The 26,152-nt window shown below is 38.8% G+C and overlaps 1 protein-coding gene across 3 annotated transcripts in view; it reads left to right on the top strand.

Annotated features, from left to right (window-relative positions):
- Tasp1 (taspase 1) overlaps positions 1 to 26,152 on the top strand; it is a 227,889-nt gene that overhangs the window by 30,354 nt on the left and 171,383 nt on the right. For all 3 annotated transcript variants that reach the window (XM_032904306.1, XM_032904304.1, XM_032904305.1), the window contains exon 5: positions 20,782 to 20,902. In XM_032904306.1, the coding sequence (XP_032760197.1) occupies positions 20,782 to 20,902 (121 nt within the window). The remainder of the gene's footprint in view (positions 1 to 20,781; positions 20,903 to 26,152) is intronic.

The raw sequence follows: 26,152 nt of genomic DNA, 5'->3' as shown, positions 1-26,152 counted from the left end.
TATTCACAGATATAATTAGATTTATTGGCTCTGAGAAGTACAGTTTTGTCATTTTTTGATCATACCTATATTTATAGTTACTTGATTATCAAGTCAAATTATCAATTTCATAGTTTTACAATTTTTTTTCTTTTTGTTAGCAAAGGATATCTATAAGGTTCATTTCTGTGTAACCATAGACTATTTATTTGAAGACTACCTTTCTATTTTTGCAGGGAGGGATGTGCTAGGTATCAAAACTAGGGCTAAGTTAGGCTTTTATTTTTTCTGTGATAAAACACCGTGACCAGCAACTCGAGGAGAAAGGGATTTATTTTAGTTTACAGTTCTATAAAACAGTCAATCACTGAGGGAAGCCAGGGCAGGAACTGACACAGGGCTGCAGGCGCCTAGAGGCAGGAGCTGACTTGGAAGCCATGGAGATTGCTCTTTTGTTCCCCATGACTTGCTCAGCCCTTACCATATAGACCACCAGCCCAGGGGTAGCATTGCCCACAGTGAGCTGGGCCTTCCCATATTCATCAATCAAGGAAATGTCCCTGACACTTGACCATGGACCAGTCTGGACCTCTTTTCAATTGAGGTTATTTCTTCCTAATGACTGTATCTTAGTCAAGTTGCTAAAAAACTAATCACACCAGTTGATCTTTTTTCAGCATAGCACACAAACATACCGCTTATCAAGCTATAACTATACTCTAGCTATAAGCTATACTCTAGGATGTTATGTTAATATTAGTCTGACAATGTAAGACATTCTAAGTTTTAGAAGCCCTATAGTTTTCAAAACTCAAACACTTTAAAAGTTCAGTCTTTTTTAAAACATTCAAGGTCTCTTTTAAAATTTAACTTATTATTTTTTAATATCCAAAGTGTCTGTAAAACTCCTAAGTCTCTTAACCTTCTATAAAATCAAAAAACAAGTTAAGTACTCTTCCTACTCCAGAAGGGAAAAATCAGGGCACAGTGCAATCAAATCAAAGTAAAACAAAGTCCAGCAGTAGACTCCTCACTGGCAGTGTTCTGGGACCCACTCATGAGCTTCTGGGCTCCAGTGGGCTTTGTTTCTGTAGCTCTGCCATCTGCAGCACTCAGAGCTTTAAGCTCCTTTGCTTCAGAGCTGCTGCTTTCCTTGGTGGTGGTCAGACAGTACTGCTATCTCCAAAATGCTCTGGTGTCTGCAACTAGGGTACACACTCACCAGTATCCTCTCCTGGGCTCTCTTCAGGGACTCTGACCTTGTCACATAGTATCAAGCCTCCTATGAGCCCTTCAGTCCTGGGCCTTCTACCTCATCTGAGTCTCTGTGTTTACCAATGGCCTCTCCTCAAACATTGTAGCCCTGCTGTACAGTGCTAATCCTCAGGTGCTCTTTATGCCTTTAAAACCAGCACTGCTTTGGAAACTCACACATTATCAAGTTCAGCTGCCAGAATAAGTAAGCTACAGCCTTAGCCCTGTGCACCACAGCTTCTGCATGCTGACTGTGGAAATACTTCCAAAGGTTTCACTTCAGTGATGCTGGCCTCTTAAGTACAGCCAACTCCATCCTTAGCTGGCCAGTGTCAATTGCCCCAGTGAAGCAAAGATTTTACTTTAGAGGGTCAGGTCTCTTCATAACGACAGCTGATATGTCAACTCCAGCTGACTAGAACCACAGATTCTTAAGATTCATAGTACCAACAAGCCCTAACAGTCTATGGGACTTCCAAACTTTCTCTCTGAAACTTGATAAGCCGAGCTCCAGTTGTCTGTACTGTTCTCAGCATTCTTACCTTTCAGATTCCCACAGCAGCCCAGCAAGCTCTGAACACTCAGCGATTTCCCAGTGTAGCTTTCCAAAATCCTTCCGCTATCCTTCTTGAAATATGGTCAAGTCTGTCACAGCAACACTCTACTTCTGGTGCCAGTGCTTGTTTTAAGTAGGGTTTCTATTGCTGTGATAAAATACTGTGACCAGTAGCTGCTTCGTAGAAAGGGTTTGTTTCAGTATACAGTTCCACACCACAGTCTGTCATTTAAAGAACTCAAACAGGACAGGCACCTGGAGGCACACCATGGAGGAGTGCTGCTTCCTGGCTTGCTTCCTGTCACCTGTTGCAACCAGGACCACTAGCCTAGGGGTAGCCTCCACAGTGATCTGGCTCCGTCACATCAATCATCAATCAAGAAGATTCCCTAATTGTTTGTTTAAAAACATTTAAATTAAAAACTTCAAATATGGAAGTTAGAACAACTTTTGGGAATTGGTACACTCTATACAGGGTTCTGGGATTGAACTCAGGTTATCTATCCGGTGTGGGCAAGTGCTAATACATGCAGTGCTGTCTTACTACCCTGGACTCTCACTTACTCAATCCCAGGAAACTGGCTTTTATAACTTAAAAAAAAAGTATGAATGTGTGTGTGTTTGTGTGTATGTGCAAGCAAGCATACAGTCACATGCTGAGTACATGCTTGTGCATATATGAGAAGGTCATAGGGCAGCCTGCGGTGTTCCCTCTAGTGATCTCCACCTTACTTTTTGAGACAGGGTCTCTTACTCAGGCTCACTGAGGATAAGGGTCTCAGCCTCTCAGTGCCAGGGTTACAGGCAAGTGTGGCGAGCTATGCCACATATGGCTTTGTTTTGCTTTAAAGATTTACTTTTAATTAAGTGTTTGTGTCTGCATGTTCATGTAAGTGCAAGGATCCGAGGTTGTGATCCAACTGATATGGTTTTTGGTAGTTGAACTCGGTCCTGGGAGAGTAGTGCAAACCATGTCTCCAGCATCCTCACCCGGTATTTTTATGGAGGTACCGGAGATCTGAATTTCAGTCTTAATTAAGGCTTGGGCAGCGAGCGCTTTACCATTTGAGCCATCTCCCCAGTCCCTTTGACTTTAAGTTTTTGTGTGTGCAAAACAGACAGACACACTGAAGCCTGCTGTAGTCGCAAACTCTATTCTCTCACTTGGGAGGCAGAGACAGGCAGACGTCTGCAAGTTTAAAGCTAGTCTGGTCTGCATTGTGAATTCTAGGACAGCCAGTACCATACAGTGTGACTCTGTCTCAAAAAAAAAAAAAAGTTTGTGTGTGTCTCTTAAATTCAGTCCTAACTTGGAGTCTGGAAAATAAGGTCGAAGAAATGTGGAATATAAACTTTAAGGATCTTAACAATATCATGTAAATCTTGCTTCAAGATTATGTAAAATTCTGTTAAAAATTTCCCATTATTTCTGTGTCTATCCTGTGCCTAACTTTTAGTGTGTGAACAAGGAAGGATCGTATGTTACTATATAAAACAATTTTAAACTGAGAACATCCTGGTTAACAAAAGTTCTTTGGTCATTTCTATTGTCAAAGAGTATTATTGGCAGTAATTTTCACTTCATGTCTACTTGGCTCTTGAATGATCAATACATTTCCCGACCATCCATAGCATCAGTATTTCTTGGCATGGACCGTCAATACTGTAAAATGCACTAAGCTTATATAAATTCAGAGTGGGAAACTCATTTATACTTCTGTCTTCTGGCATATCTGAAGAGGTCAACACAATTTTTTAGTAGGCTAGAATGTTTTTTAAATACTATTTTATATATACGAGTGCTCTGTCTTCAGACACACCAGAAGAGGGCATCAGATCCCATTACAGATGGTTGTGAGCCACCACGAGTGTTAGCAATGGAAGGCAGGACCTCTGGAAGAGCAGTCAGTGCTCTTCACTGCTGAGCCATTTCTGCAGCCCCTAGAAATCTTTTTATAAAAGAAATATGGTTAGTAGAGGACTTAAAAGCTTGTAATTACTCCCTCCCCCCATTACGTCATGAAAGAAAAATGGTGTAAATATTGTAATTCCGTGATCTGGTAAGTTCTGTTTGAGTGATATTTCCATATAATTGTCAACATGGTTAAAAGGTATAATGACTTAGGTTGAAGGGAATTGTAGGTGGCTGCCAAATCTGGCAGTGCTGGAGAAATAGCTGCATTCGTCTTTTTATTGTAGCTCACATGGAAAGAACAGTTTCAGGTACTGTGTGTGCTAACTTCCTCCTGGACATCGTAATGAATCCAACTCAAACACTTTAAAACCATTTCAGATGTGTAAGTCCTGAAGCCAGTGTTTTAGCTTACAGATTTCTGTTATGTTTGACAAGTAACTCTTTGTACTGGAGCTCTGTGGCTTTCAGTTAAAAATGTGGAAAAAAATGCTACGGTGTCATTTTTCTGCATAATTATATTTTGTTTATTTGATAATTAGATTAACAAAGAGGAAAGTATAATGATTTTTGTTAACATATTTTAAAGAAAATATGATTAGATTTTTGACAGGCCATGCCAGATTAACAGATGCTTCAATGAACAAATAAAATTACTTATTTCAAATTTTCTGATATTTTCAAAGGATCTGTTGAGGATTATGAGTTTTTCTAGTACATGATCTATTGTTTCCCTAGAAAAAGTATGCTGTCTTTTTTATAGTTAAACCGTTTTAACAAATGAACTGTCACTAATATTAGACCTTAGCATTCAGAGTGTGATGCAAATGAGTGTTCTCTCGACTTGCAGCTAGGATGTATGTATATTACTTTAACACATGCTTAAGTTGAGCACTGTAACTGTTTGGCTGGATACAATTCCGGGCTGTCTAGTTGAGTAATTTCCTCAGGCATTCCGCCTTTGATCAACCACAGCAAGAACTCTGAGCATGCCTGTAGAGCAGCCAGGGCATCTGCAAAATATGTCCTGAGGAAGAGGGGAAAGCGAGAATGCCGAAAAAGAGAGATCTTCTGTTGTTATGGAATGAAAATGGAAAGTTTTCTTATTTCCTTAAGATTCTTTTAGATAATCGAATCCTTTTTCAATGTATGACATGTTTAGTATTAATGAATGAAAAAGACTTCAATTGGGTCTAATAAAAATGTTTTCTGGCTAATTGTGTCTTATTAAGGTCCTTTAATTCTTGAACTCTCTACTTTTTAAAACTGTAATAGTTTGCTAACATTTCAAACACACTTAGTATGCATCTCAGTAAAGTGTGTCTTCATTACTTCTAATTGGCTAGTTTTTTGGATAAAATGTTGGTATATAACTGAGGATTCAAGAATATCTTAAAAAACAAACTAACTGAGAACAAGCAACATAGTGATACCCCAAGTGCCCTTTTTACAAATATAGTAAAGTACATTTTTCTAGTTCTTATTTCAGTTACTTGAGTATGAATTTGCAAATATCAACAGGTTTTGATATGCAAGCATATTTATAATTGTCTTCTGCATTATGGGAGCTTCATGCTACATCCCTGGAATGCTTTAAAGCGTAAGCACAGCTATTTGATCTCTGCCTTTGTTTTCTGTGGTCCTCGGTATTAAAAAGGAGTAGTTAATTAGTCCCAGTTCTTTAGTGCTTTGTTCTGTTCAATTTTTTTTTCTCATGGTTCTGGGCATTAACTCCAAGGTATATGGTAGGGAAGGACTCTATCATTGAAGTATATTCCTACTCCTTAATTAGTTTCTGTTCTGAAAATCTGGCTTTTTGGTTCAGTTTATATTAACATTTATGAGAATGTTAATATAATTTTAATGTTAATTTAAATTTAAATGTCATATTTTTTTGTGATTTCCATCATTGCCTACCTTCTCAATTATTTATAATGCAAAGAAAGGTTAACACAATTAAATAAAACTTATTGAAAGTAAAGGTTTTGTTGTATTTTCACTGAATGTTTATTTAGAATTAAGGAAATTGGCCAAGTCTGCCTCATATCCTAAAGGATATTCAGAGAAGTAGTAAATTGGCAAGCTGAAGAGATGGTAGAGGGCAAGTCCCAGGTCTGCTTGCTGTGATGTTCAGAGTGGGTACATAAGCAGACCTCTGAGTTGTCCATTGCATTAGCCTTTTGCCATTTTAATGAAATAGCAGAAACTGAACTGAATAATAGCAGTATTGAACTCAAGAATTCGGACGTTCACTGGTATGGTACCTTCATTGGCTGAATTCTACTCAAGATTTCATGGTGAGTGGCAGATAGTGGGAAGGTATGTTGAACAAGTGACCATGTCTCAAAACAAGAAACAAATTTAGGAAGGGCCAAACTCAGGCTTCAAACAGTTTTTTCTAAGAACTACCGGACAGTCCTATAAGATCTCCCTTCTGAGGCATGACTTCAGTTACCCAAAGGTCAACATCCCATTTCTGCAAAAGTGTGAGACCTAAACTTTTATAAAATATTGAAAGTCAGATATTGCAAAAAGAAAAAAAATACAGATGGGTATGGATTGCTCATATACTAGTGTTTAAAGGTTCAAACTTGGTAGCTAAAGAAGTGGAGCAGTGGTTGAGATCAATTACAGCTCTTTCAGAAGACCCACATCTAGTTTCTATAACTCATGGCAGCTCACCATACCTGAATTTCCAGATCAAGGGGATCAGACAACCTGGTCTTTATGGGCACTACATGTACACGATGCACCTACATACATGTAGGCAAAGCACTTCTATACATAAAATAAAAATAAATCTTTAAACATTTGTATTTTGTTTTCAGCATTTAAATATTAAGAGAATCCTATAAAAATCTGGGTACCTATCATATAAGTGATCATATAAAAATCAAATACCTAGGCTAGAGAGAGGTATCTGCTCTTCCAGAGGTCCTGAGTTCAATTCCCAGCAACTACATGGTGGCTCACAACCATCTGTAATAGTATCTGACGCCCTCTTCTGCTGTGTCTGAAGACACCTATAGTGTACTCATATACATAAAGTAAATAATGAAGTCTTTAAAACAGGTCAAATACCTGTTGATGTCACTAAATGTCCTTTGCCCATTAACATTTTTCTGATCATTCAAAGTTATAGAAAAGCTGTATTTATTCTGATCATTATAACTTCTCTTTATGAAGAGAAAATGGAGGTCTGGCCAAATGGAGTCGTACTCTCTTCAGAGCTACAAACTACCAGAGCTAAATGACAGCTGGCCCTTGAGTTCAGGGCTTTTGACTATGACTAACACTATTTTGGTTTAAGGTATGGCTAAAAACAGTTTCACCTCAAGATGTCAAGCTTACCTTGTCATAAGGGCCAACAAAGTGAATTGATAGTTTGACAGTAATTTAATGCTCCCAGAGAATGAAAATTGCTGTAAAAAGAAATTCTCTCAAAATTTAAGTAGCTTATTACTTTTGAAATGAATTCCAAATCAAACTAACAAGTTTTCAAAAACTCTAGTCATAAAATTTTTGAACTGTTATCCAAGTGTATCTCTCCATAGAGTTTTAAGCTGTTGCTAAAACAGATCAAAGTACTTGATGCTCTAAATAAGGTTGAGCCAAATTCTTGATGAGCCTGTTGTCTTGGAGTGAAACACTGTGCTGAGTGTTTGTGGTGAGAAACGTACCCAGAGTCCAAACCTTCATTTCCAGTCTTTGTTTTGCCAACCCCTCTAAAGTGTATTTAGCTTCCACCGCCATTTATCTTACCCCCATTCTTAGTAGAAAGCATGCTTCATACAGTATTTGTGACTGTCAGCCATGATTGCCTAGAAAACTTTTACTAAGTCTGCCTGCATACCAGTCATTACCTTATTTTTCCTTGTTCTGATGCACCTCTTTACCGTAGTGTGAATCCTGCTACCACAGTGATCACCTTTGCAGTGTTTGATAGTTGTGTAGCTCTTTACTTATTTCTCCTGTGGTACTGTTGACAGACACTACAGACTTTCTTAAGATATGTTTCACAGAGAGAGAGTGAAGTTAAGCAGCTTAGGGAGGTATTGAAATGAGTGTCTCAAAGCAAGATCCATGGTCCAGCTATGCCAGAGTCATGTGTAATACCTTATTAAAAAAAGAAGAAAAAGAAAAACCCAAAAACCAAACAACAGAATCTTTAGATTTAACTCATATGATCCGAATGAGACTTGGGAGGTGGGAGAATGGAGAATTTCACTTACCGAGTTTTTTATTTTGAGCAGAAAGACTCATTAGATCCATGGTGGTAGCAGTCTTTAAAAACTTCAGTTGTTTTATTCTAAGAAATTTGCATTATGGTTTTTAAAGCTTTTTATTTCGTATAGTATATGTAGTAGAAGGTTAGTACACTTACGGTTTGTTGGCAGCTGTAATAATTTTTTATAGTGAACAATACTCCTGTGTCCACAGCACTTGGACCAAGATACACAACATTTCTGGCCCTCTAGAAGGCCCCAGTGACACTAAGGTAACGATATTTTGTGAGCTATAAAACTTGACATGTGTGGAATCATTGAACTTTTTGGATGTTGTACTTTTGTATGTTTAATTGGGGTGAAAGTCATATGACAGGTTGAAAAGTTAATAACTGTCAGCATGTTGACAGTGCTTTGTAACACAGTTTTCCATCTTCTTTCAATATTTTTATCCGTATAAAGAATCCTTATACCTGTTAGACAGTTCCTCTTTACGTGTTTGTCTTCTGTCAGCTAGCGACTCAGTCTGTTCTGTCTGGGTTTCTCTGTTCTGGGTAGTTCATATAACTTAAATCATACCTTTTATGTGTGCATCTCCCCAGTTCAGTACAATGTGCTTTTGTTTCCACATTGCAGCATCTGTCAGCACTACATCCTCTTTTGGAGGCCTAGTCAGCATTGTTCTTGTAAGTACCACAGCACTTTTATCCAGACATCCACTGATGACTGTGGGGCTGCACTGATGACTGTGGGGCTGTTTCTACCTGTTGGCTATTGTGAACACCTTGGTGTGAATAGCCCTGCACAAATATTGCAGACTTGATTTTAATTTCATATATATATATATATGAAAATCTACATGTATGTAGATTTTCAAGATCACATGTTGATTGTACATTAAACATTTTGTTGAACCATCTATAACTATGGAGTGAACCATTTTTTCATTGCAGTAATAATATATGAGAAGTGCCTTCCTATTCTTATTACGTTTTCTCCTGTCAGTCAAGCTGTCCTTGTAGGTGAGCATTGGTACCTTATCATAGGTTCTTTATTTCTCTAATAGAAATGATATTTAACCTATTTTTATATGTTGCAGTCCATTTTGTATGTCCTTGGGAAAAATACCTGTTAATGTCACTTCATGTCCTTTGCCCATTTAACATTTTTCTTTCTAATCATTCAGGGCTGTACAAGAGCTGTATATATTCTGATTATTAGACTACTTAACATTTTATTCGTTTATTTTGTATTTTGTGTGTTAACACATGGGTGTCATGGAATCTAGGCCAGGGAACCAGAGGACTTTCATTCCTATGGATGCAGGGGTTTGAATTCAGGTTGTCAGACATTTTGCCTGGTTCCTTTACCCACTGAGCTATCTTTCTGGCTCCTGGATAGTTGATTATATTGCAAATTTAAGTCTGAAATAATGTCAGAAGAAACAAAGGAAAGACTAAATCAGAGATACCTTTGTGTCCACTTGTCTCTGTTTAGCTTTCTGATCACAACCTATCTTCTATTTTAGTTTTAGAGTATTATATTTGCTGTTGTCTAATGTGCCATCTAATTTTATAGTCATCCTAGGGAGCCATGATTTCTGAATCTTTGTAGCCAACTAGTTGCAAATCAAAAAATATTCCAACTGAAATTTGCATCTGTACTGAACAGGTACAGGTTTTCTTGTCATTCTTTAAAGGATACAGTGTAGCAACTATATTATCATAGGTATGTAGCAAGGCTAGCTTTGAACTCCTGTTGATCTTTCTGTCTCACCTTCCTGAGTGCTAAAATGATAGGCTTCGTCCACTATGTTTAATATTATTTTTTATTTAGCTGTGTAACTCAGTCTGCCCCATCTTTCCTTCTTATTTAAAGTGCCTGCATGTGTATTTGTGCATCATGTATGTGACTGCTGCCTTAGCCTTTAGTGAGTGCAGAAGATGTATGGGTTCCCCTGGAACTAGAGTTAACTGATGGTTTGTGAGCTACTATGAAGGTGCCATGAACTCAACTCAGGTCCTCAGGAAGAGCAGCAATCTCCAGCCCTCTCCATCAGGCTTTGAATATGTGTGTTCCTCCATTTCAGTCCTCTGAGTATTGCAGGCAAGAGCCAACATGTCTAACAAACATATATCATTAACGGTTCATAAACATTTTCCTTTTTTCACAATGCTAGATGATATTTGGGTTGAACCCAAGACTTCATACATGTTAGGAAAGTATTTCACCACTGAGCAACATCCTCAGTTCCAAATGCCACTTTTAGAAGGATTTGAGCATGGTGGAGATACTCTGAACCTTACCCGTTTCAAATACCAAGGGAATCTGTATTCTCTTCCCTGCCCTGGCTATGTCTCCCCTTTCTTGATATGGAACCCAGGGCCATGACAGGGTTAAGTATACCTTTAGCCTCTGTACTTAATTTGTTAGCACTTGCCTCCTAAAGCAGGAATACTTGAGGCTACTTGTTGGAAGACTATATTCTGTTTTGTGAATTGCTATAAGCCCTATGGTTTAGCTCACTATTGAGCAAATTTGGGTCAAAAAGCCAAAAGGGCTTTCTGCCTATTTTTGATGGTCTTTAAATCTATAATGGCTTTTAGCTTTTAAGATGATTGAAACAAAATCAAAAGGAAACTAATATTTTATGATACTAGAAAATTATATGAAATTCAAATGCCAGGGTACAAAATGCAGCATCTTTGGGACACAGCCATGCTCACTTACTTGTGTATTTTTTCTGGCTGCTTTTCTACCTCAGTGGCAGAGTTGAGTAGCTGAAGCATTGTGTGGTCCACAAGTCTGAGTCATTTAATATATCTGGCCTTTTACAGGAAAAAAATCGCCTGGCAGTAGGTGCCCAATAAATATTTGTTGAATGAATGAATCTTAACTTATACAATCACAAAGGAATTTAAATGGGAAAACTTTCAGTCATTTAGTTCTTGAAAATTTGAGCTTTTAATTGATTGTTAAATTGTTTCGGGGTTGTTAAATATGTTTCCCGCAAATTCGTCCCCAGCTCCAAAAAAAAAAAAAGAAAAAAAAAAATATGTTCCCCCAAATAGGTGTGTGCTTAATATGTGCATGGGTATGCATGGATATGCATGTGTGTGCATGTGTGTGTGCATGTGTGCTTTGAGTGTTTGGAATATTTTTTTAAATTAGCAACTCAGTTTCATTGGCCATCCTTCGTTTCGTCCTATAGAAATTACGAATCGATAAGGAAACACCAGAGAGTTAATAATTTTTTGGAATAGTGTTGGCTAAGATAGATATACTGCTGTTTAAAAAAAAAGTTTCATTTTTGTATTTCTCCTCTTCTTGGGATAGGCTGTCACTGTAGCTCAGGCTGGTCTGGATTCCACTTTATCATTTTAATTAGAAAAAAGTTGTAATAGAATATGCACCCTCTCCGTTCTCTCCTGGGGAAATCAAACCCAGGGTCTTGCACACATGAGGCAAATTCTATCCCATTTTATGTCTGCACACAAGATTCGCGAAAGTTTGTTTTGAGTCTGTTTCCCACTATTTACTTTAAGATGACTAGAGCTACTTTCTTGTCAATAGAGGCAGTTTAATTAAAGTAATTTCAATAGAATTCTTTATTATTTATGGGTAAAATTATATATCCTCTCATGTTTCATCTATTTTAAGATGTGCTTGTTGAATTTGTACTTGAGATAGATTATGAACACTAATATATTAGTGATCTATAGAAATTAATGCTTGTTCTTCCTCCCAGACCCATGTTTCCAGAAATAAGACTCAGACTCAACAGATATTTACAAATACTTTGGCCATTTAGCTAGATTCTTCTTTGACTAGATCATAACTTACTATAACCCATTTATTCTGATCTACATTCCACCACATGGCTGAATATCTGTGCTCAGGAACCATGCATCTGCTTCATTTCATCTCCCTGGGCAAATCTGCACCGTGCTCTATCCCAGAATTCATTTTGCCTCCTGGATATTCCACCTTCTATTCTGCCCTTTCCTATGTGCCTGTCGACAGATGATGATGCATCTGCGCGTCACAGAAGAGCCTCTCTTTACGACAGTCTATCAATAGACATCTATCTGAGTTCCTTTAGAAGAATATTGGAGATTAGACATATAAATCATTTTATACAAAATGATTCTATATTGTGCTATTTTGGTTTTCCTATATTTGAAACGGATTTGTTTGCATCTGTAAGAGATGTTAATAGAAGTTACACAATAAATCCCCCAAGATATGGTACACTCTGTAACTGTGCAAACTGCCCTTATTTTATGCTTTCTTCAAAGAACACTAAGTGGGTAACTCAGGTATGGTTTCTAGTCAAAAAGTAAAGTGTTGCAGCTCTTGGCCTTGACTGGGTGCTGCTAGATTTTACATTAGGAAAAAGCTTCCTTGTCACGGCAGTAGAGCAACTTCTGGCTTGCCACTTCTATCCCTTCTTTCAAAGGGATCTTGCTATTTGAAGCCTTGTTTTTTCTTCTGTAATTTCTCTGTAAGAATGTCATGCAGTGATTAGTGTCTAGCTGGCATAAGCATATGCTACTAGATGGACACTATCTTAGGGTTGTCTTATTTGGGTTACTGTTACTGTGCTGAAACTCTATGCCCAACATATCTTGGAAGGAAAGAGTTCATTTGGCTTATGCTTCTGTATTGCTGTTCATCATCTAAGGAAGTCAGGACAGGAAATCAAACAGGGCAGGAACTTGTAGGCATGTGTTGATGCAGAAGCCGTGGAAGAGTGCTGCTTACTGGTTTGGTCCCCATGACTTGGTCCTCAGACTGTTTTCTTAAAGAGCCAAGAACCAGCTGCCCAGGGATTGTACTACCCACAGTGGGCTGGGCTCTCCCTGCTTAATCACTTATTAAGAAAACACCTATAGCCCTGCCTCATGACAGCATTTTCTCAGTTAAGGCTCCTTCCTCTCCAGTGGTTCTAGCTTATGTCAAACTAGTCAGTACACACACCTTTAAAGCCAGTGCTGGGAGGCAGAGGCAGGCAGATATCTGAGTTCCAGGCAGCAGCCTTGTTTACATGGAGGATTGCAGATTTGCCAGGGCGGCACAGTGAGACCCTCTCTCAAAATGAAATGTAGTGAGAAGGACCATCGAGTAGATGGAAAAGAGAAAGACTGGGGAGCGGCCTGAAGATGAGGTGAGTTAGTCAGAGCAGGGCCCTCTGATGTAATGACAGAGCAGAGACATCGTGGAAGAGGAGAGAGCAGTGGAGCTGCAGGGAGAGCTTTTGTCAGAGGGAAATACTCTACTGACCTTTCCCAGTCTGCGCCAGTCTTCTTAGTTCTCACCACGCATCATCAGTTACTCATTCACACCTATGTTCACACCCACCGTCTTCATTGACCTCGCTGTGAGCTAGACTCCCTACTAAGCTCCGCATTGCAGAGATGTGTGAATGACAGATAAAATCTGGGATGAGGCATCCTTGGTGTCCTAAGGGGATTACAGGGTGGCTCCTCTGTAGAGAGTGGAAGGGAGCAAGTTGAAAGAGGTAAAGGAATGGGTCAGACCCTGTAGGACAGTGGCTCTCAACCTTCCTAATGCTGCAACCCTTTAATACAGTTTCTCATGTTGTGGTGACCTCTAACCATAAAATTATTTTTGTTGCTACATCATAACTGTGATTTTGCTGCTGTTAGGAATCATAATGTATTTTTGGAGATAAAGGTTTGCCAAAGGAGTTGTGACCCACAGGTTGAGAAACAATGTTGTAGCACCTTTGAAGCCTACAGTATTAGGATTTTGGGATTTAGGGTTTTGAAGACTTGGGATATACTTGGTTGAGACCAGCCTGGGCTACATAATCACATCCTTTTTCAAAAAACAAGACCAAACCAAATCAAGTCACATCAATGTGAAGACAAGTCTTATGGAAGCTATGTGTTCATTTCACTTCGGTGTGTAATTAAGTGTAGAATTCTTGAGTTTATGATAAGTGCATGCTAAATTTTGACAAACCTGCTGAATGATTTTCTGTTGCATTCTTAGTAGTATGTAGGTTGAAGGTGCTCCACATTCTTGCTAGTCCTTAGTACTGTCAGTCTCTTTATGGCTGTTAGTGGCTTTGTGCTGGTATCCTGTGGTTTTAATTTACACCTTCCTAATGATTACTGTTTAAGAAAAGATTATTCATGAAATTTGAAAAGGCAGGCTTTACTTAGGGGTAACTATTGTGATAGGCATAGGAACCTTGCTAGGAGTTTTACAGTGTAGAACAGAGAATGGACTTGACTTTCTAGCATAAACAGGTAGAGACTTATGGTCAAGGAGAAGGGGGTGGGGGGCAGTCAGTGGAAATTGCTAAAGGGAATGGATGGTAAAGGGAGAGTCTAGTTAAACGAAACCAAGCCTCGCAGCCCTTAGGCATTCATGTTCCCCTGGGAACCTGTTACTAATTTCAGTATTCTACAGTGGACCATCCTTTACCGAATGATTACAGTCTCTGTGCTCTATTCTCTGATTGTACAGCATTTTATTTTCTAACTTATTTCTAATTATTTTCTATTGTGATCTTACTTTTTGTCAAGTCCCTGGCTTTCTTTCCTCCAGTGGGGAGATGTGTCCTGGAGATTGTGTCATTGTCATGTTCCTTGGATCTGGCGGAAATGTAGGGCAATGCTGAAGTTTGTAGATGACTCTGAATATTGGGTAAGCATTAGATTGATCCAGAATTATTCTCCTTTTCTAGTAATACGTAGTTAACCCACATCGAACCCTTTTCTGGATTGTCTTATCATACTGCTGGGCTTGTATGCAGCGACTCTTGTAGTTAGTCTAAACTAACTCCTCTCTTTTTTGAAGCTAAATAAGGTTTGTCTCAATGACATTTAATTCTAATGTTTTATTTTTGATTAGCTTTCCATCCATATTTTTTAGTTGGACATTAAATATGATACTGGCTTCAATAATAACACAGCATATTCATGATCTTAGAAATGCAGTAGTGTTTTTCTTTAGGTTTCAAATACATCACTGGCCTCCAATTCTAGGCCTTTATGCTCTGTTTTTACCTTATGGCTGTAAACATTTTTTTTTATTGGATATTTTATTTATTTACATTTCAAGTGTTATCCCTTTTTTTAGTTTCCCCTCTGCAAACCCCTCTATCCCATCTCCCCTCCCCTTCTATGAGGATGCTCTTTCTCCGCCCACCCACTCCCACCTCACTGCCCTAGCATTCCTCTATGCTAGGGCACTGAGCTTTCACAGGACCAAGGACCTCTCCTCTTATTGATGCCAGATACATCCTCTGCTACATATGCAGCTGGAGTCATGTGTCCTTTTATGTGTACTCTTTGGTTGGTGTTCTAGTCCTTGGGAGCCTGGGATGGGGGGGACGTTCTGTTTGGTTGATACTGTTATTCTTCTTATGGAGTTGCAAACCCCTTCAGCTCCTTCAGTCATTCCCTTAACTCCTCCATTTGGATCCTCATGCTCAGTTCAATGGTTGGCTGTGAGCATCTGCATCTGTATTTGTCAAGCTCTGGCAGAACCTCTCAGGCAACATCTATATCAGGCTCCTGTCAGCAAGCACTTCTTGGCATCAACAATAGTGTCTGAGTTTGGTGTCTGCATATGGGATGGATCCCCAGATGGGGCAGTCTCTGAATGACCTTTCCTTCAGTCTCTGCTCCACACTTTGTCCCCATATTAACTTTAGACAGGAGCAATTCTGGGTTAAAATTTTGAAGAAGAGTGGTGGCCCCATCCCTCAACCGGGGCCGTGCCTAACCTCTGGATATGGTCTCTACAGGTTCTCCCTCTTCTTTGTTGGGTATTTCAGCTAATGTCATCTCTGTTGGGTCCTGGGAGTGTTTTGCTTTCCTGGCATCAGGGACTTTCTGGTGGCTACTCCCAGTTCCCCATCCCCCATTGCTATACACCTTTATTCAATTCCCTGACCCTCTATAAATCACCCCTGTCTTTTCCCATACCTGATCCTGCCCCCTGGGAATCTAACCTGATTCTTCTGCAAGAGCAACAGATGCTCTTAGTGCTGAGATGTCACTCCCGATCCATAAACTTACTTTCATTATGGCCTGATTTTAACATTTTTCTTTTCTCTTGGAGACAGGCATGTACTTGGTATGTAGTGGAGAAAGACTTTCAACTCTTGATCCTTCTGCATCTACTTTCCTCATTCTGGGATTTTACTCATTGTCTCCCATTCTTAATTTGGAGTTATTAAAGCCTTGCCCATTATGTGTGTAGAATGGATTTTAAATATTATTTTTGATAATTTCTTACTTGAGTATACTATATTTATATCATTTCTATCCCTCCCTCTCTCCCCCATCTCCCCTTGTGATTACACTTTTTATTTATTGTGGTATAGGCATTTTTTTATTTATTGTGGTGAGTGCTACCGGAAGCCTGTGGAGGTTAGAGTTCGACCTTGGCAGTCAGTTCTCTTTTTAGGCTTCATATCCCACTATGGGTTCTGGGAATTGCACTCAGGTTGCCAGATGTTCATGACTTGTACTTTCCTGCAGAGCCCTATCTCGCCAGCCTTATGGGGCCTTTTTGAGATATAATCACATACTATAAAATGTATACATACATGTTGTAGATATAGTTTATAGTATATTTAAACATTCTACTACTAACACTACTGTCCAGCTTCCTTTATTTTACCACTCAAGAATGAAACATCTTAGCCATTAGCAGTTAGTACCTGACTTCCTTCTATGCTCTGGCAACGATTCCTCTACTTAACGATTTGCCTATTTTGTACATTTCTTATATTTGGAATGTTTAGATGGCTTTTTGTGTCTGGCCTCTTTCTCCTTAGCATGATCTTTTTAGAAAATAGTGCTTCCAATTTGCATCAAGCATGAATATGTCACTATGTTTTTGTTGCTAATTGATACTCCTATTGTGTAGAGAGAACCTTCATTTAACGTATCAAATGGTAGTACTTGAGTTGGTTTTGCTTTTCTGTCACTGAGTAGTGCTGCTTTCTATATTTATATACCTGTTTTGGTAGAACATATACTCTCACTTTTCTTGAATACACTACAAGTGGGATTGTTGAGATCAAATGATATAAGTCTATGTTACACTTACCCACCAGATGGTTTCAAATTTAGCTGTGCCTTTCAGTCTCCTCAGAAGTGTATACATGTTCTCATTTTCCCTTGTCCTTGTCAGCATGTGTTAATATCTAATTATAGCCATCCTTGTGGGTGTGAAATAGTATTTCATTGTGGTTTTGACTTGCCTGTTTTGATAACAAATGACATTTAAAACCTTTTCATGTTCTTATTGGCTATTTATATATCGGTGGAGAAATGTTTATTTATATCCCCTTCCCATTTCAAAAAGTTTGAGGAATTTTTATGAACTTTAAGTAGAAGTCCTTCATCATAAATACTTTGGTTTGCAAGACTTTTCTTTGCTTCTGTTTCCCCTTTTCCTCAATGTCGTTTGAAACATAAAAGATTTTAGTTTTGATAAATTATAATCTATTTTTTCCTTAGGTTGCTTGTGCTTTTGATGTTCATAAAAACTTCGCACTTTTTAAAAAAGTCAGTATCTTACCCTGTAACTGGCTGGCCTTGAATGTATAGAGATCCTACTTGTTTCTGCTTCCTGATTGCTGGGATTAAAGATATGCCACCATGCCTGAGGCCATGACTTCAGTAAATCTGTAGTTTTACATTTAGATCTTTGATCCACTTTGACTTGGTTTTGTATTTGGTATAAGATAGAGATCCAGTTTCTCTCTCTGATGCATGGCGTCTAGTTCCAGCACTACTTACTGAAAGGACTGTTCTTACTTATGAGTCGTCTTCGCATTCTTGCTTAATTGACGATAGTTGTAAAGGCTTACATCCGGATTATCAGCTCTGTTGATGTCTGTTCTTGTTCATATGCCCTTTGTAAGATAATTCTTATAATCTCTGTGAGTCTCCCAGTTGTGTTCTTTTCAAGATCATTTTGGCTATTCTTCCTCTATGCATTTGTGAAGATCAGAGGACAACAATGGGTGCTTTTTAATGATTGTCTTTTAGACAGGGTCTCCCTACTGCTATGGAATGTGTACATTAGGGGAGCATAGCTGGTCAAGGAGCCTGAAGAGTTCTTCTTGCCTTTATTTTGCCAGTGTTGAAATTACAAGCATATATCACCATGCCATATTTTATTTATGTGATTTTTGGGAATGAAAGTCATGTCCTCATGTTTGTGAGGCAGATGTGTTATCAAACTGTAACAAGAGCTTGTTCTGGGGACTTTAATATGGGTACAGGATACCGAGTGTCTTTCAATAGGGTTGCAACATGATGATGGATGCCACGGATCATTTTTAAAATAGAGATGTTTCTTGATTCTTTCTAGTTAGACACACAGGAGTGTTAATCATACAGGGATGTCTCCTTAGAGGAGATAAAATCAAATCCCTGCATTCCATTCAGAAAGCTGAGAGTGGACTTTAATAACAACCAGGTGACCTTTTTGCTATCCGTGGAGGCAGACCTCACCTACTTTTGCTGTAGAGACAGACCCCATGCAAATTACCCAGAATGAGTATGCCAGACTCTTCCCTCCCTAGACTGTTAGCCCTCCTTGGGCGAGATGTCACATGTACTTTATGGCCTGCTGACCTCTATGTTACTGGTCAGAGACCAGAGTAGATTCTAGGCCTTTTATAGCTATAGAACGCACCCTCATGGTCGCATGTACTTTGTAAAAGAGTCTCTATGTAGTTGCACCTTAAGCTTTCTTGTGCACCTGGAATTGCATTGATTGGACTGAGTATTGCCTGGAAACCTTTCCCCAAATTGTACTGTGCTTTAAATATGCTGACAACGAATCATCTGGCGTTAGACTCCCTGAAGTCTGATCCAGGTTCAGAAAGCCAATCTGCACCAGGTTTTCATTCTTACCTCTTTGTGGGGGGTCACGTTCTTGTATAACACCTGCATGGGCCCTGTAGGGGAAAATTATTCAGTCTTTTTTCCTTTTCCCCTGAATTGCAGTGTTAGCTTTAGATGTTTTTAGGTTTCCTTTATCATGGCAAGGGCCTTTTTCCATTTCTAGGTCACTTAGTGTTTCATTTTTCATGAAAGGTGCTATAATTTGTTAAATACACTTTCCCTATATCTCTTCATGTGATTCTTATATTTCATTAACATGGGTATTTTGATTGATTTTATTTTTTAGATATTAAACCAGTATTGCTTTCCTGAGATTCCTCTTCTTCATGATATATACACTTGTTTTTGTTTTTGTTTTTTTTTTTTTTTTTATTAACTTGAGTATTTCTTATGTACATTTAAAAGTTATTCCCTTTCCCGGTTTCGACAAACATCCCTTCCCTCCCCCTTCCTTATGGGTGTTCCTCCCACCTCCCCCATTGCCGCCCTCCCCCGACAGTCTAGTTCACTGGGGGGTTCAGTCTTAGTAGGACCCAGGGCTTCCCCTTCCACTGGTGATCTTACTAGGATATTCATTGCTACCTATAAGGTCAGAGTCCAGGGTCAGTCCAGGTATAGTCTTTAGGTAGTGGCTTAGTCCCTGGAAGCTCTGGTTGCTTGGCATTGTTGTACATATAGGGTCTCGAGCCCCTTCAAGCTCTTCCAGTTCTTTCTCTGATTCCTTCAACGGGGGTCCTATTCTCAGTTCAGAGGTTTGCTGCTGACATTCGCCTCTGTATTTGCTGTATTCTGGCTGTGTCTCTCAGGAGCGATCTACACTTCTGCACTTCTTTGCTTCATCCATCTTGTCTAATTTGGTGGCTCTATATGTATGGGCGCATGTGGGGCAGGCTCTGAATGGGTGTTCCTTCAGTCTCTGTTTTAATCTTTTGCCTCTCTCTTCCCTGCCAAGGGTATTCTTGTTCCCTTTTAAAGAAGGAGTGAAGCCTTCACATTTTGATCATCCGTCTTGAGTTTCATTTGTTCTAGGCAGCTAGGGTAATTCAAGCATTTGGGCTAATAGCCACTTATCAGTGAGTGCATACCATGTATGTCTTTTTTCTGTGATTGTTAGCTCACCAGGATGATATTTTCCAGTTCCAACCATTTGCCTCACAATTTCATAAACTCGTTGTTTTGATAGCTGAGTAATATTCCATTGTGTAGATGTACCACATTTTCTGTATCCATTCCTCTGTTGAAGGGCATCTGGGTTCTTTCCAGCTTCTGGCTATTATAAATAAGGCTGCGATGAACATAGTGGAGCACGTGTCTTTTTATATTTTGGGGGCATCTTTGGGTATATGCCCAAGAGAGGTATAGCTGATCCTCAGGCAGTTCAATGTCCAATTTTCTGAGAAACCTCAGACTGATTTCCAGAATGGTTGTACCAGTCTGCAACCCCACCAACAATGGAGGAGTGTTCCTCTTTCTCCGCATCCTCGCCAGCATTTGCTGTCACCTGAGTTTTGATCTTAGCCATTCTCACTGGTGTGAGGTGAAAATCTCAGGGTTGTTTTGATTTGCATTTCCTGATGACTAAAGATGTTGAACATTTCTTTAGGTGTTTCTCAGCCATTCGCATTCCTCAGCTGTAATTCTTTTGTTTAGCTCTGAACCCCATTTTTTAATAGGGTTATTTGTCTCCCCTGGTCTAATCTTTTTGATATACACTTGTTTATATTGTGCTAGATTTGGTTTCATTTTGTTTCTTTGATTTTGGTGTTTAATCTCTACAAAATATATTGGTCATTAATTTTCTCATAATATTTTTGACATCTGTCACTAGAGAAGTACTGATTTTGCACGAGACTTGAGAAATATTCTCTTACCTTATAGTTTTTAGAAGGGATTATGGACTGACATTAATTAAGACTAATAGTATTTAAATTCGTTTTTGTTTTTTAGGATTCTCCTTTTACAAATGCAGGAGTCGGATCTAATCTAAATCTCTTAGGAGAGATCGAATGTGACGCCAGCATAATGGATGGGAAGTCTTTAAGCTTCGGAGCCGTAGGAGCACTGAGTGGTACGTGGGCTCATGACCCGGCACCTCTGTCTGAAAACCGAGCTCTTACCACTTCATCCTTCTCCACACGGAATCCCAAATTTTTACTCATGTTTGTTTGGAGGAAAGTTGAAACAATTCTTATTCCTCCTTTATTAAATTAAGAACAAAAAAATCTTAGCTATAAGGAGTTTATAAAGAAAACAGCCAGTGTTAGGGCTGCAGCTCATTTGATCCATCACTTGTGTAGTTTCTACAAGGTCCTGACACACAACAACAAAAACAAAAATGCAAATATAACAAACTAAATAGAGCTGTCTGTGTCCAGGTTTGGTTAGAAGTACATCACTCTTCTCTGGTCCTTAGAGAGATTCTAGGCATTCAAGACTTAATTCAGAATAGTCTGTTAACTTTGCAGTTTGGAATGTGTTAACATTAACACATTTCAGGTGATACAGATAAAATTTACTTTTTATTTCAAAGTCTTTCCTTTCTATCCCTTTTCCCCTCTGGTTATTAACCAATAACAAGTCTTTCCTTTCTTTTTCTCTTCCCCTCTGGTTATTAACCATTAACAATCTGGGTTATTGATATAGTAATGATACATTCTGTGAATATGGTTATTTTAAAAGCAAATGTTATTCTATGTGTGATGTGTGTGTGAGCATGTGCACATGTGCACCACTGTGCACATGTAGAGGTTAGAGGCAACTTTTATGTGTTAGTTTTCTCCTTCCACTCCAGTTAGGAAGGGTCTCTCATGGTTTCTGTCACATTGCACATGGGAAGCTACCTGTCACAGGAGCTTCTAAGCAAACTTCCCTATCTACTCATCTCCATAGCGGACGCTGAGATTGCAGGTGCATGCTGCGCCCTCCCGTCTTTCTGTGTGTTCTGGGGCTTATTTCAGTTCCTCAGCCGTGTGTGGCAAGCATGTTTTCCTATGAGTCATCTCCCTGGCCAAATGTATGTATTTTAATGAAACATTTCCCCTTTTTTCTTTTTCTCTCCCTCCCTCTCTCTTCCTTTCCTCCTTTGTTTAAAGCAGAGTCTTACTTACTATGCAGCTTAGACTGTTCTTGAGCTTGCTTTGCAGCCAAGGCTGGGTTCATGATACTCCTGAATTAAGCTTTTGACTGCTAAAATTTTAGGTCTGCAATACCCTGCTCACTGCTGTAACTTTTCCTTTTAAATCAGAGACTTGTGGCTCTATTTTTACATCAGTTCATAAGAGATTTATTTAATGGTTTATGATTCATATGAAGGTACATTAAATGGACAGATTTTTATCTGTAGATTTATGAAGTTTCTAATGTACCCAGACATATACACCTGGATCAAGATGTTATCATGTTAGGGTTTAGAACACTGAGCTGGAGAGATGGCTTGGTGGAGTTTATAAAGCATTTACTGTTCTTGTAGAGAACCCAAGTCTAATCCCCAGCACACTTTAGTATTCACACCTACCTATAAATCCAGGTTAAAGGGAGCCGATGCCTCTGTCCTCTGTGAGCAACAGTACTTCCCAATCCATGCACAGGACATTTTCATAATTCCAGAAAGGCTCTCTATGCTTCTTGTAGTCTACACATATTGTTTCTCTTCTACCCCCAGATTCTGGTTTTGAACTAATTCGTCTGCTCCTGAAATTGCAATGAGTGGAATGAGACAATCGTGCATCTGGTTGTTTTCTTCTTAGCATGTGTGTGAGATTAATCCACAGTTTGTGCCACAGTACTTTATTTTTTCTATTGCATGTCATTTCATTGGTTAGACATTCTGTAACTTATTTCACCCTCAATTTTTTGAGACATTTGTAGTTTTTAGTTTTAGACTATTATCAATAAAATTGTAATGAGTGTTCTTTTACATGTGTCTTGGAAAAATATATATTAATAAATCTTGAATATATCTCAGGAGTTACCATAAAGTGTTTAGGTTAGTTAGGGTTTCATTGCTGTGAAGAGACACTATGACCAAGGCAACTCGTATATAGGACAACATTTCATTGGTGCTGGCTTACAGTTTCAGAGGATCAGTTGATTACAGGAAGCATGGCAATGTGCAGGCAGACATGGTGCTGGAGGAGCTAAGAGTTCTACATCTTGATCCGGAAGAGAGGGGACTGTCTTCCATAGGTAGCCCAGGAGGAAACTCTGATTCCACACTTGGCAGAGCTTGAGAATAGGAGAGCTTGAAGTCTGCCTACACAGTGATATACTTCCTCCAACAAAGCCACACCTCCCCGAGGCCAAGTATTGAAACACATAAATCCATGGTGGGCAAACCTCTTTAGACCACCACAGTGTATTACTAGTTTGCTACTAGGTACTGCTAGTTTTCAAAGCAGTTGCTGCACTTATATTTCTACTGGCAGTGTATGGACACTTCTGTAACTCTACACTTTTGCTCATTTTTTAATTATTCTTGAAATGCAGCCATTTTGATATTTCTGGAGTTGAATTGTTTTGAGTTTTCCTATGTTTAATGATACTAAGTGTCTTCTACTTTTCCAACTAGAAGTCCTTGTAAAGTTTTCACTTTCAACATTTTAACATTGTTATTGAATATTCTTTTTTATTGCTTCGTAGACATATTCTGTATATCTAGATAAGAAACCTTTGTCAAATACATATATCATGGAAATTTTCTCCCAAGTTCTTACTTTCTTCTTTCAATTTCTTAATGGTGTCTTTCAGTGGACAGCTTTTCTATTATAATGTATTTAAGGTATTATAATGTATTTTTTAACCTTTATTTTATGTGTATGAGTATTTTGAATGCCTGCTTTTGTCTGCGCCCTACTTGTATGCTGTACCTTCAGAGGCCAGAAGAGAGCACTAGATAGATGCCCTGCAGTTGGTATTTAAGATGGCTGTGAACCGTATGGGTGCTGGGAACCCCGGTTCTCAGAAAGAGCAGGCAGTGCTCTACCTGTTGAGTTATGTCTCCAGCCCCACTTTTAAAAAACTGGCAAATTATTGTATTTTAATAGGTTGTACCTATTCAAACTTAGGTAGCCAGACTCCCATTATTTTCTTTATTAATTTTTGAAAATTGTTTTTACCTTGAGCATTTAGTTTTTATACCAAGTTCAGATTAGCTTTTGTGTGTGTTAGGGGTCAGCATTTACTTATTTTTTTCCTGGGTTTGAAATGACTTATTGCCTTTTAAAAAAAGATATTCCTTTCTTTACAAAAACTTATGAACAGATTAGGTGAAGTCCTTGGGAAATGGCATATTAGTGTACCCTGTCAAAGCTGGCCTAATACTCCAGAGTGAGGGATTGTTTTCTCTGTTTGGAAGGGTTTGTGTGTCAGTGAAATGATTTTGTTGGGAATTATTCCGAATTATTATTATTCATTATTATTTTACTGAGTCTCATTATGTAGCACTAGCTGGCTTAGAAATCACTATGTAGAGTTGGCATTCTTAGTTGGCAGGTTTTTGAGTTCAGGGCTTGACGTTAATCATTCTTTGCATTCCTAACACTTGGAGTTCTTAAGAGATCCAGCATTTCTATGTATGTATCTTTGTGGGTAAGCTGTTGCTTTCTCTTACAGCTCTTAATGTGGTTCGTTTGTTTTTATGGTTTTGATAATAGAGAATTAAAAAGAGTAAGGGAATGAGGAAAGGGAACAAGAAGGAATCAAGTAAGAAAAAGAAAAAGTACATGAGTTAGAGGTATGAGAAATAATAGAGAAAATACTGTAGACCAGGTCCAGAAAGAGAAGCAGTAAGCACTGCAAAGCAAAATGAACACTAAAACAAGCAAGCAATTTAAGTATAAAGGGAAAATTAAAACCATGTAAGATTTTGAAATAGGAGAGATTCAATATGTCATCCGTTAGCATATATCTTTGTTGATATGAATATGAGTTCCCTCATCCCATTATTATCTCTTTGTGCATGTGAATGCATGGTTTGCATATGTGTATATTTATGTGTGTGTTTTACATGTATGTTTGTGTTTGGGGAGGCCAGATCACAAACATGGGTATCATTTCTTGGGCACCTCTTACCTTCTTTTTGTGACATTCTTGGTTGGGTCTTTTACTGGCTTAGAACTAGCCAAGTAGGCTAGGGTGGTTGGTCATGGCATCTCAAGGATTAGCCTGCCTAGGCCTCCCCAGCACTACCATGGCTGGTATTTTGTGGGTTCTAGGGATTGAGGTCAGGTCCTTGGCTAGTTTGGTTAGCATGTTATAAGCTGAGCTAGCACCTGCGTTGTATCTCATAGGTGTTGTAAGTTGGTGAGAGGATTGCAAATCTTCATGCATATGAAAATAAATGGCCCCAGAGTGTTTACCCTGCCAGGTTAGGTTTCTCTACGAGAAAAGCTTGCTGAGAGTTTCCCAGTCCTAGAAATGTATTGCTGTACCTATCATGGACAGAAATTTTTATTTTTGTGTAGTTCTATCTGTTGATACATGGGGTTAGTTTCTGTACAGCAATGCATTTACCACTCTAAAGGCAGTGGAACCTGGGAGAGCGGAGCTGAAATGAGGTGGACTAAAATCTCATGCAGTAGCAGACATTATTCATAGCCTCAGACAATTTACACTCTCTGGGTTAAGAATTCCATGAATAAAGTCTACAACCACAAGAACAAGATGTATGAAGGGGTTGGGGATTTGGCTCAGTGGTAGAGCGCTTGCTAGGCAAGGCCCTGGGTTCAATCCCCAGCTCCAAAAAAAAATAATAGAAAAAAAAAAAAAAGAACAAGATGTATGCAGTACAAACATGTTTTTCCATACAGGCATATAAACAAATAACAATATCAAGTTGTAATAAATACTCTAAACCAAACTCATTCCTATATACTATACTTAAGAGGGGTATGAAACCACAATCTATGAACAGTTGATTCCGTGTTGAAGAACCTGAAGTCGTAAGACTCTTTTCTTGTTTTCCTGGAGTTTTCTCACAAGCACTCAGAATCTCCCTCATATGGCTCCATTCTTGTGTTCTGACTGTAAATGAAACAGTCAACAGCAAATAACATTAACAGCTTGTAGAATGCTTCTTCCTTCTTCCTCCTCCTCCTTTTCTTTTTCCTCTTCCTCTTCTTCCCTCCTCCTCCTCCCTACTGCTCCCATAGAATTTCTCTGTGTAGCTTCTGCTATCCTGGAACTCATTCTGTAGACCAGGCTGAATTTCAACTCAGAAATCAGCCTGGCTCTGCCTCCTGACTGCTGGGATTAAAGGCATTTACCGTCCAGCAGAATGGTAAAAAATCTTTACCAGCTGCACTTCTACACTGGTCTAATA

Source organism: Rattus rattus, chromosome 5 (genome assembly GCF_011064425.1).
Source record: "Rattus rattus isolate New Zealand chromosome 5, Rrattus_CSIRO_v1, whole genome shotgun sequence".
NCBI lineage: Eukaryota > Metazoa > Chordata > Mammalia > Rodentia > Muridae > Rattus > Rattus rattus.
This window is presented reverse-complemented; position numbering and strand designations above follow the sequence as displayed.